Below are 12,686 nucleotides of genomic sequence, written 5' to 3'. Positions count from 1 at the left end.
TCCTCAAAAATATTAATGCATTTTCTAAATATAGTCCCTAAATAGGTAGTGGGTATACAATTTTCGAAAAAAAAAAAAAATAACAAAAACAAAACAAAAAAAAAGAGAACTCCTTGCAACCATTTCGGTAAGCCAATAATTTTGTTTGGCCTCTTTTTCTTCGATGGATGTTTCATCAAAAAAAAAAAAAAAAAACAACAACAACTAAAATATATATAAAATATTCTATTTTTAGAATCACTACGTGCAGAGCATACATAAAACAGCACAAAAAAAATGATAATCTAATACAATCACAGTCGCAGCCGGTTGATCTCTCCCACATTTTTGTTTAAAACAAAACCAAAAAGATATAAACAAAGTCTTCTCTTGGCTGTGACGAACGATCTTCAATATTTTCTTGTGTTTTTTTCTTACCTGTGTGCGTTTAAATAAAACTGACGTAATGATCTTAAAAAAAATCATTTTTTTTATCAAAAAAGAACTTAAAAAAATATTAAATGACGTTGAAAGTTCACATAAATCATTGGAAAATTTATTATGATCCAGATGCATTTTTTTTTCAAATTCGAGATCATTGAGTGATATTTTGTAAATCACTTCATCAATTGACAACAAACCGAAGTTCATTAATAACTCTTCAAAAAACATAAAACAACAATGTTAAGAACCGTAAATAGATTTAAGATACAAGACATACAGAAGAAGAAAATGCAGATGCTGAATAAACATGCACTTGGATATTATCTTAATTTGGTACTTTATTGTTTTTGTTGAGTGAATGAGTTGGGGAAAAAGGGTATCTCCTTTCAAGGCGATATTGGTGGTGGCGGTGGTGGTCATGGAAGATGGATTCAAATGTAAGATCAGTTGCTACTATACTTGAGGGACTTCTTAATATTGAAATATGATATTTTTACAATTTTTTTTTATTACCTAAGTGTCAGGGTCTTGTGATTTTGATTAAAAGAAAAAGGATAGTCTTTGACATGTTGTTGTATAGTTAGAATGAAATAATAATGGTACATGACATAACACAGAAGGAAGTGAAGAAGTGCATTCGAGTTAAGGAAGATAAATGGAAAACGAAACAGTTTTAAATAAAAGGGATTGGTTTCATTGCATGTTATTGTTTTAAATGACAGACAGGGGATGCCCACTGAAATTTTTGTATGAAATGCAGATTGCAGATGATGACCATCTAGGACTCTAGGTTTTTCATCATTTGACTTCTCTCTTGGGAAAATTTAGATCTTTTTTGGAATTAACTTATTCAATGCTATGCGTGTGATCAGTTGATGTTTTTTTACTAGCGATATAGGTACTATAGAGCAAGTTTAGGATTCGGAACAAAAATCGAACTCGAGATACGAGTAACTATTTTACGTAACATTACGATGAAGGAGAATGCCAAAAAAGTGGGTCCCGCAAATCTGTCTGTCTGTCTGGAGCGATTTTCTTCAAACTTGGTAGTTATCAGTTTTGGGTGATTCCATAGAGGAAAAATTGAAATTTTTTTTGTATGACCAAAACTAACGGTACCTGCCATATAACGTTAAAGTTAATTTTTTTCACAAACGGCGCTAACAGTGTTGATTACCGTTATTAACGGTAACTGCCATAGAATGTTTTTTTGATTTCTGAATATCTCGACATACAGAAACGGGGAAACCGACGAAGTTACGAATACCAGAGTTACGGGCGACAGAGTTACGAGCGTCAAAGTTACGCGAAACCGAAGTTACGAAAAACTAGAGTTACGAATTCTTAAGTTATGTTAAGCTATGACATGTGATTTTTGGGTTGGCAAAAATTGCGAGGAACGATATGGAATTATGGAAATACAAACAAGAGATTAACATTTTTCTCATTGGTCAGAACTAAATGAGTAAAGCGAAAATGGGTGTTATTTAATCTTGTAAAATTTTGATTGGATAGGTATAGATATAAACTCCTGCTCAAAATTAACGCACACTTTTTTTTTCTTTAGTTATACCCCTGCATCTTGTTTGAAATGGCTTTAAAATTATTTGTTGTATTTTTTTGTGTTTGCTTATTGCTTAGCAAGTCAGAAAAATGCTAAATTGCAACAGTATTATTAACCAAAAAAAAGATAAACCAAATTTAGCAATTCAAGGTCTGAAAACTGATATTAAAATAATTTTTGTTTTTTAAGAAAAAAAATTTAAAAAGATGGAAACGCGTGACAATTCTTTCCAATAACTTTTTTCAATACTTGGCATTGTCTCCTCTAGCGCATATGGTAATTTGGAGTGGTCTATTCATTCCACGAATTAAGTTTTGAAGGTTTTGTTGTAACTTTTCTTTCACTGCAGTTTTCTGTTAATCGAGAATGCTTGGAGGTGGATTTCGGCCGCAAATGCATTTTTTTCAACATTTCCTAGACATGTTCTATTGAATTTACATCCGGATATCTGTGTGGTCAATTCAAAGGTGGCACATTTTAAACATGAAGATATTCTCAAACCACTCTAGCATGCATTATCGTGCATCAGACTGATTTGTGGACCAAATCTAGGGGTGATTGGAACCGCATGCTGTTCGAGAATATCAGCCAAGTATCTTTGGGTACTTAAATTAGGTCTAGGAGATCTCACTAACTCCGTAGGTGTTGTGAGGCAGAGTTTACTCCATGAAAATTTATGACTCATCTCTAAAAGGTTCGCGGGTTGACAGATAGACTTCAGCATACCTCACCAAATCTTCCTAACAAACATTTTATTCCATACCTTCAATTTAAGCTAACTCCTGTCTTATTTGAGAAAATAGCCACGATACTGTGAGATAAAGTAATAGTAGGACTTTTTTGTAAAATAAATATGATGTGCGTTAAATTTGAGCAGGAGTGTACATATATGGTTTTGTTTTTGTGAGAAGATCGCAAAAACGTTGAAATAGAAAAAAAAACATAAGTATACTTATGTAAGTTTGGGGGACATAATTGAAATTAACTTCTTATTTGTCTAACTAATATTGCACCTACGTATCGATATTCTCTTATTTATGTTTCCATAATTCCATATCGTTCCTCGCAATTGTTGCCAACCCAAAAATCACATTTCATAGCTTAACATAACTTTAGAATTCGTAACTCTAGTTTTTCGTAACTTCGGTTTCGCGTAACTTTGACGGCCGTTACTCTGTCAGGCGTAACTCTGTTATTCGTAACTCCGTTACCATTTAGAAATTTTAGAAAATTTTCAAAAAAAAAATATTTTTGGATTTTCAAAAAATATTTCAATTTTTTTTTTTTGAAAAATCAATTTTTTGAAAACGGGTTGGTGAAAAATTTGAAATTTCGTTTTTATATGTAAGTTAATTATTTCTTCAAAATGGCATACCATCTTTTTTTTTGAAAAACTTTAGAAACTTTAAGTACAGGTAGGTATATACATAAATTTTTTTTTTTATGAATGATTTTCGAATTATTTTTTCTAAAAATTTTTTAAACCTTTTTCTGTACGTTAAAATTCACTTTAGTACAATAAATATTACATTGTGAAAAAATCAAGTTTTTCTGTTGAACTCATACTTACTCTCTACCATATCATCATTTGATGGGATAGTGCTTTAGACTCTGTATGTATTAACTGAACAGCATTGACTTACTTCCTAACGTTTACAACAATCTTTGCAAATTATTGCATTATCTCAATTTCTCTATTAATTCCAAGCAACAATCAAAAAAATTACAAATATTTAAAATAATCTCTCCCCCATTTAAATTTCACACTCTAATAAATCGATTGAGATCCCATTTATCTCATTCTCGTTTCTGCCTTATAAACTTTTACAAGACCAATACTCTCTGTACTTCAATTCAATAAATAACTTTTTTCCATAAAAATCGAAGAAGAAGAAAAAAAATTACGTTCGGACAGGAATAGCATCAACTACAGTAATTTATCATCCTGGGTTGATGATAGCCTTTAACATTTAACCAATATTTTTTTCCAGCTTCATTTATAAAAATATCACACCGATGCACAATGCACACACATACACATAGCATAATGATCTGCAGTGGTCCAGCAGTTCAATTCGCGTCGCGTCGTTGTTGACGTCGACTTCGTTGAAATCGTCGTCGTCGCATCAGCATCATGCAACAAGCTGAAGCTATATACATTTATTTGGTGGCAAACTGAGTGGTGCATTTAAAAAGGAGGGTCTGTGTGGTATAGTTGACTCGTTGAGATCATGGATCATTATCAGCTGACCGATCCACCATCATCGCATGCTTGTCGAGAGAGATAAAGCCTCTGAACTGAACTCGGAAAGAAAGAAAAAGTGATGAAGATTAAATGCAACATAATGGCTTTTGCGGGGAGCTCTCCAACTCAGACAAAAAAAAGTAAAAATAAAATGAAAACAAATGTTTACTCAAAAAGTAGGTATATCTCTGAGAAAAATTCATTCGGATGTTTACTTTAATTTTTTCTTGTTTAGTTCGACTAATTGCAATCAAACTGTGCGATACAGGGTGATTCAAAGTTTTTTCAAGAACTTTTATTTTATTGTGTGTTGAGAGTTAAAAGTTTCAACGTGTGCTAAAGAGCGATTTTTAAAGAGCAGTGAGCAGCGTATAAGAAGAGCAGATTTAAATGGCTGCTATTCAATCACTCTTTAAATCTCTGCTTTTTTCATAGTTAATTAAATCATTAGGATATGAATAGTAAAATGCTCACAAAAAAAGCTGTGAAATGTTTTAATACCCCAAAACTTTTTCTGAGCAGAACAGTGAAGTTACAAAGAACAAAGAGCAGTTTTGCTGCAATAAAATCCTGTATAGTGTAAAAGACATTTTTACTCCTCTCACTGTTCACTTCATATTCATCGTTGTTTATAAAAATAAAAACAGCAAATTCGATTGGGTTGGATTTTTTAAGGCTGAGGAGTGAGCAGCTTTACTGAAGAGCAATCGCAACTGCTCTCTGCTCAGTGTAGGAGCAGAGCTATGCAATAGCAGCCTCAACACTAGAAAGAAACAGTTCTTGCCTTTAACTTTATTTCTTCAGCTTCTATTGCAGAAAGTGAATACAATAGACAACTTAATTTTTGGATGTTTCGAGAACCACTCGACCGAATTCGATGATATTTCATACATTTTCCTTCTTATGGAGGCATATGGAAACTCTCAAATAAAATTGACACCATTTATTATATAATTGAAAATTAGGGAACCCTTTACTAAATTCCCCTCTTCCTTTTTTCCGAAATTACCAATTTCGGTATTCATTATACCACAAAATTTCATTACCAATATCCTCTTCCCTTTGTCAAAACCAAAAAAAAAAAGGGTTAAATATAAAAAACAAAGATAATATCAAAACCTAACCCTGTCATTTCCGTCACCTTGCATCGTGTCCTACTCCATTATAATTATATATTAACTCCTGCCTTGAGGCTTCTTTTTTCACCACATGAAATAGTGCATTTTTGTTTCGCTTCGCTAATCACAAACACTCAAAGGAATGTTAGTATGGAAGACAAATAGAACAGGAACACTAAATTAGTTCCTAATGGCATGAAACTGTATATCACCATACTGGACAAACTTGGAAATGAATATTACATTAACATTATAATAAAAAGGGCTTTCCATATTAAAAACTAGAAAAAATAGAGTGAACATTCATCTATGTAGGATATACCAAATGATATGCATTTTTTTAAAATAACTTCATGGATAATTTATTTCACTAAAAAAAAAAGAGAAACGAAATGTGAATGTGAAAAATTATGTATGATGATGAAAAAATTATAATATTTTTTTTTTTACATAAAAATATGTAATGATCCATGAAATGAGGTATTCGTTTCAAAGGAGCATTTGTTCTTGATTCAAGTGCAATTCCGGTGATTTGTCTCACCTTTTTTTCTGAGAATTTTTAATAGAAATTAGGCATTAATATTGTTATTAAGTACTTATTTTTTGTTTTAGAGAGGGTGACGACAAAATGTTATGAGCACGCGACTGTTCGAAATTATAAAATGCACGACATGGTCGCAGGTTCTTGCGCATCTAAGTTTGTTTTAAAATATGTATAATAACAAAAAAAGTTATATTTTTTTTTTTTTAATTTTGAAAAAACTAAAATATGAATAGCTTCCGTAGGTACAAACTTTGAACTCGATTGAGAGTCTTTTACGAGGAAGTGAGATATCAAGAACACATAGTTTTACTTACTACTCAAAAAAGATTAAGATCCATTTTTCAAAAACTTGTGTTTCTATTTTAATAAAAATAAAAACACTTTATTTTAAAAAATGTTAGGCGATATAGTTTTCTAAAAAAGTGGAATGTTCTGTCTATTAAGCGTTATACTGAAAATATCAAGATTAAAAGTACCTTTATTGAAAGTTTTTAAAAACCTTAAAAATAAAAAGAAAAACAGGTAGGAACTTCAAAATCCCAATCCCTCATGAAAAAACGACAAAAATGTGTTCTGGTAGTCTGTACCCAAGCTCTAACGAAATGTTGCCTACAGTTTTTTGGACACTCTGCGAAATTTTGTAATTTTTGAGAATGTTTAGTTCGATACACACAAAAATTATTGCACTTTTATTTGTATAAAGAATTTATCTTTTAATGAAAAATTATCTTTAATTAGTTAGAGGCTACTCTGGAGGTGCAAGAAAAAGTACCTGCATCTTGTAAGTTTTTCTATTTTGAATTGAAATTTGGTAAAAATCCTGAAAACATTATTTGGCGCAAAGAAAATTGCAGATTTCCTGATTTATTTTCTAGAATAAAATTTATATGTAAAATAATTGAATGTTACTTTTTCTGAGTTAAAAAATACTATTAAAAATATTAAATGCGTACCAAATATTCAAAATTTTATTATTTTCAAAATCCCATACGAATTTCTTTTATTAGGTACACACAGTTTTTTTTAGAATTTGTACCAAATTTAAAGTGACAAAATTTTTATTTTATAATATCTATACCAAATTCTTACTGAAAATTTTTAAAATTAGTCAACTTAACTTAACTTTTTAATTTTATTTTTTTTTTTTTTTTTTTTGAAGTAACAAACACTACCTTATTTTGGATTTAAAGAAAAAGTTGTTTAAAGCGCAATATATAGTTAAAGTTTGAATTTGAAATAAGGAATTTGATTTAAGTAGTTTTTATCAGACTCAGAAATTTCGTCAGCTTGTAGCTACTTATGAATATATTTTGCGTTGTCGTTTTTATATCAAAGTCTTAAAATTGTTTACCGTCTCCCTAAATGGTTATTTCAGTTAGCGTCTCCAAAATTCGTCACTTTTAACTTAACCCCTAGATTTTTTTTGTTGAACTTCATGTTATGAACAAAAAGAAATTATATTGTATAGGTACCTACACAGACTTTTTTTTGTTATTCTTATTTATTTCTGATAAAGAAAATGTAAACAGTTTGGTATATACAAGAGCACCCACAATAAATGTATAAAAAAAGAGGACAAATTTGATAAGATTCAGATTTTTTGTTTGTATTTTTAAACAATGGTGTTTTTTTTTTTCTTTTTTTAATTGTTGAAATTTAAATTGCGGTTTCCTAAACGTGGATAGGATTACCAAAATAAAAAAAAAAAAATACTTTCAAGTTCAGATTATGGTCCAAAATTGAGAGATTAAAATATTTGTTATGCCTAAGTAATATGTTTTTAAGGGTGGTGCATAGAAGATATAATAAAAACACGTTCTTGAATTTGAAAACAAATGCGTGTAAGTTTTTATGGCAGCTGACGACTTAATTTTATTATAGCCATAATTTAAAGGTTCGTTTACGTTGTTAACATAGCTAAAACACCTAATTTGAATGTATTTCTATTCACGTTTATACAGAAAATAGACAAATAAAAAAAATTAAAAATGAATCCAGAAGTTATAACATAACTTTTTTTGCTTGTCTTTTGAAGAACTAAACACATAAACTTTACTAAAATAACACGAAAACGGATCATTATTTTTTATTACAAAATCGTGTTCCATTACTCAGATTTTCTACTATTCTTTGTTCAAAAATTCTGTAAGTTGAGAATTATTTGTTTCGAAATTTAGTAAATCTATAATTCTGATTTTTGAAAATTCTTTAAATGCATAAGAATTGGAAACATAATTTTGGAATACCTATAGTGCTTTAAAGTTCAGAATTCCGAAATATAAAGTTTTAAAACACAAAGTTTTGGAATATAGGATTTTAGAGAGCTTAGAGATCTTAAAGATTTATGACTTCAACCAAAATCGATTTTTCAAAGCACCTTTTTTTCAAAGACCAAAATAAATCAAAAAATTTATTGTTAAGAAAAAATATTCCAAAAACTATACAAAATGTTGAAAACTTACCATTTTGAAGCATATGGTGCACCATTTCCGCCACTTTTGTACAATGCCACACTAAATCCAAACATTGATCCTGGATTGCCATTGTGTTTGATGAAAGTTGGCAAATCCAAATTAAATCCCATAACAGTTGTTTGCTGCAGCATCGTGAAGATTAAACAAATTTGTAAAAGGCAAAAAGCCATATTTATGATTTTTAATGTAATCATAATTTGGCTAAATTTTTCATACACTGATTTTTATTAAAAAATTATATTTTAAATTATTTTTTTTTTGTATTCGTGTTTTATTTTTAAATTTAATTCGTTGATTTTTTATTATTTTCACTAAAAAATATCACTTTTAGTTTTATTTTTGGTAATTTAGAGATTAATATTTCTTAACACTAGGGCACATATTTTTTGTTTAGAGAGAGATTCTGTAATGAAAACGAAACTTTTTTTTTTAGGAAAACACAAAAAGATTTTTTTTAACAATTATGGCAACCTTAAAAGAACTCACATTTTTTTGTAGTTTTTAGATAAAGTGTTTAAAATGTGTAAAAAAGTGTACTCGTATGATTTTGTCGACTTTTCTCTTAGAACCTTACTTCTTCTAAAACATCTTGTGCATGAGTGATAGCTTGATATAATTTATTTTAATTGTATGTTTTATCTAAGAAGATAAGAAAAACCCTGAACTGTCAAAAAGTTACTAAATATTAAATTAAAAAAATAAAGACAGAAAAAAAGAACCTATGCTAACCTATTTAACAATTAAAAGACCTTGGTGACTTTTGATGTTTTTTTTTTCAAATTTTTAAACCCATCCGTTAACCCATCCACGTTTTATTTAACCTTTTTTATATATATTTTTTTTTAACCATTTAACGCTTAACGAGTCATTTACATTTTTTTCATCCCAATGTCAATATTATTTACCCACTTAACCTTCAAACATATTAATTACAATAATTTTAAACAACCAGACGCTGCTGGCTGACTGCTCCAACGAAAATGAATTCCTGTTTGCTAAAACCGTCACAAAACTATTTAAGCAAATAATAGAACGAGAACAAAAAACAAAATACTATATGGGATAGAATCTATCTTTCAAATATTTATACAGTTCGGGTACTAAGATTTGGAACTTGCTTTGAAAATTTTTAGTCTGATTGAAAGAAAATTTACCCTCCTTAAAAAAGTATCCTACATAAATAGAAAAATTTTAAAAAGTAGTACAAGCGTTCTATATCAATTTATGTGATGGGTATCGACGAAGAATTTTACCCTTTAAAGTTGGTGCAAAGTCTTCCAAAATCCTCCTATTTCTTTAAATGACATTTAAAGTGCAAGAGTAGTAGTTAATTTTTGATCAAGCTGGAATTTTAATGTTGCAATGTTAATGCAATATGACACTGGTATTTTTGAATACTAAAATTTTTAATCGTTTTGATGAAAACGTAGTTCTATTTCTTATACAATAAAGCAAACAGGTCCTTTTTAATTTTCCACGTGAGAAGGAGAAATGGAAGGTTGAGAACTATGTAGGACCGAAACACACTGTGAATATAATCCAATCAGGGTTGTTAAAATATCAATTAAAAAATAACTGAAAAATGCTTGCATTAAAAATAAAATTTGTAGGTATTGCAAATACAAATTTTCTGCATTGAAAAAGCATTTAATGCAAAATGTGTGCATTAAATTTTTTTTAAATATACATATGTCATTGACATTAGGTTCCCTATTACAGTTGAAATAGCTAGTGTATGGTTAAATAGCCAAATTGTAGAAAATTCGACGAATATTAAAAAAAAATATTTAATGAAAATATTTAACATTGAATAAATTTTTTTTAATGCAAAATATTTTTAGTTGCAACAAATGTTTTTTTTAATGCAAAAATTTGTTTAAAGCAATTTTTTTCAGTTGCAATTAATATTTTTTTCAATGCAAATTTTTTGTATTTGCAATAAATATTTTTTTTTAATTTGTAATGTAAAACAAATGTATTGAAAAAAAATAAATACTTTTTACAACCCTGAATCCAATACATATAGAATACCATGGAAAATGTTGCAGTTCTTTTGAAAAACAAGAACTAAACGAGATTATTCAAATATCCAAAGTAAAAGGGTGTTTTTTTCGAATGAAAAGAAAAATTAGGTTTTAAAACTTAAATTTTATTTCGGAGTAGACATTCACCTAATGGTTGAAATTCACACGTTAGAGAAAGTTTGCAAGAAAAAAGCAAGTTATGAAACTTCTCCAAGTACCTGTATAAAAATTAATTTTTAAAACATATGTACCTAATTTTTGACAATCGTAAGAACCGTTGCATTAAAAAAAAATTAAAAAATGGGTACCTATGCCATTTTGAAGAAAATTTTATAAACTCCATAAAAAAAATCTCAAACTCGAAATATTTTATAAAAATCCAAAAATGTTATTTTTGAAAATTTTGTAAATTTTTTATGTTCCATTTATTTAAAAGCTTTTGTATAAATTTTGTTGTTAAAATCGGCTTATCGTTAAGGAGAAGAAAAAAATATCCAAACAATTTTTTTTAATAAGCACAACTACACTGGTTAAAAAAATTAAACTTTTTTTGTTGCCAAAACAAAAATATACTTTTCTGAAGGTTTTATTTTTTCTAACTTTTGATTCGAGTTCACCACACCGAAAACCTTCAGAAAAGTATATTTTTGTTTTGGCAACAAAACCCTTGTAAATCAGTGTTATAGTTTCGTTTAAATTCTTTCTTTATAAAAAAAATTTAACAGAAGTTTTAAACTTGCTTTTAATTCAAAAATATGAAAAAAAATATGGTTCTTCAAATTTCTATAATGCTTAAAATTCAGTTTAAAGGTACAAGTAACTTCACGAAAGATATCAACACCTAAGTTGCATTTAGTTTTCTTTATGATGAATCCTTACAGAAGCACACAAACTCAAACTATATAGAACAGAATGGGATTTCGATCAAAAGTTTTTTCAAAAAGTTTTACAAAATTCGCTTACAGAATTACTTTAAAAAAACATTTTTTTAACATCTTTAAGAAGTAGTCAATTGCATGAATTCATGAAAATCATAGTAGAATTATCATTTTCAAATTTTCCTACAAAATTTGGTCAAATATTATAAACACAAAAATCTCGTTATTATTTGTTTCGATTCATTTTAACCTATTTCACATTCCCATCACTACTTTATTATTTTGCACTCTTTTCGCAAATAACACGAAATAACACATCATTGTTAAAAAAAAAAACCAAACATTCACCAAACAAATCTTAATAATGTCAGTTCAATAACATGAATCTTTAATCAACCAGAAATCTACACAAATAACCATATGAACCGTAGTGTATATTGTATAAACACCAATCAAGATACAAAAAATGTATCTCTGACTTAATCAGAAAACAAGATTGTTTTTAAAATAGAGAACTTCGTCATCTCATCATCTTCATATCACAATCACAAAAACAGCAAAAACACCACTAACAAAATATGTATAAACTTAAAAAAAAAAAAAACTTAGAAAACCACACAACAAATATAAACTGCTCATCAAAAGCGCAAACATTTTCTAATCAGAGATATAAAAATGCTATCATAAGAGACAGATTCGCTCCAAAACCGCGATTCAAAAGAGATGTTGGGGTGTCTTAATTAGGTTGCCATATAATAGTTAAAAAAAAAATATTTTTTTTTCTTTATAATTTTTTTTATAGATAAAAGATATTCCGCAAAAGATAAAATTCTTAAGTCAACCGCAATCATTTTTATTATTATTTGTTCACTCTTTTTTTAATGTTGATTTTTTTTTTTTTTCTTAAGTGATGCTGTTGCTCTCATATTTTGCGCCAAAGTCTCTCAATTTAAAATGATGTAATTAAATTTTTTTCTTCATATATTAGTTTAGATACACAATGCCAATGGCTAATAAATTAATAAATATCCATCTCTGTTATAATGTAGGTGTGTATACGAGAGTATCTTTGAGGTGAATATATTTATTATTGAAGACTGAAGTGATCTCATACGTTGGCGTCGTCGATCAGCATTTTCATTTTCAACTTCACTGCACGATCGCGCAAAATTTTTGTGAATAAAATTTGTATTTTTAAACCAAAATTTTCACGTTTTTCACAAACAGATGGTCACTCAGGTACAAAATTTACAAAATCAATTTTTTTTTTTTGTGAATAATAAACAATATCTATGAGTAACCAATCACAAAAACAACAAAATATATACGAATCAATCACGATCAGTATAGAGTATCTATATCTTTTTTTAAACGAAGGTTATAAATTTATTCATGAAAAAGGAAAGAAGAAAAAAG

At 28.5% G+C, this 12,686-nt stretch overlaps 1 protein-coding gene across 4 annotated transcripts in view; it reads right to left on the bottom strand.

Moving 5' to 3' along the window:
* The window catches only part of LOC129911333 (integrin alpha-PS2), a 115,689-nt gene that overhangs the window by 101,864 nt on the left and 1,139 nt on the right, over positions 1–12,686 (bottom strand). For all 4 annotated transcript variants that reach the window (XM_055989093.1, XM_055989092.1, XM_055989095.1 and 1 more), the window contains exon 2: positions 8,357–8,771. In XM_055989093.1, coding sequence (XP_055845068.1) covers positions 8,357–8,562 — 206 coding nt within the window. In that variant the 5' untranslated portion in view covers positions 8,563–8,771. The remainder of the gene's footprint in view (positions 1–8,356; positions 8,772–12,686) is intronic.

The sequence above is a fragment of the Episyrphus balteatus genome, chromosome 2 (genome assembly GCF_945859705.1).
Source record: "Episyrphus balteatus chromosome 2, idEpiBalt1.1, whole genome shotgun sequence".
NCBI lineage: Eukaryota > Metazoa > Arthropoda > Insecta > Diptera > Syrphidae > Episyrphus > Episyrphus balteatus.
The sequence above is the reverse complement of the archived record's forward strand: the minus strand, read 5'-3'. Positions and strand labels throughout refer to the sequence as shown.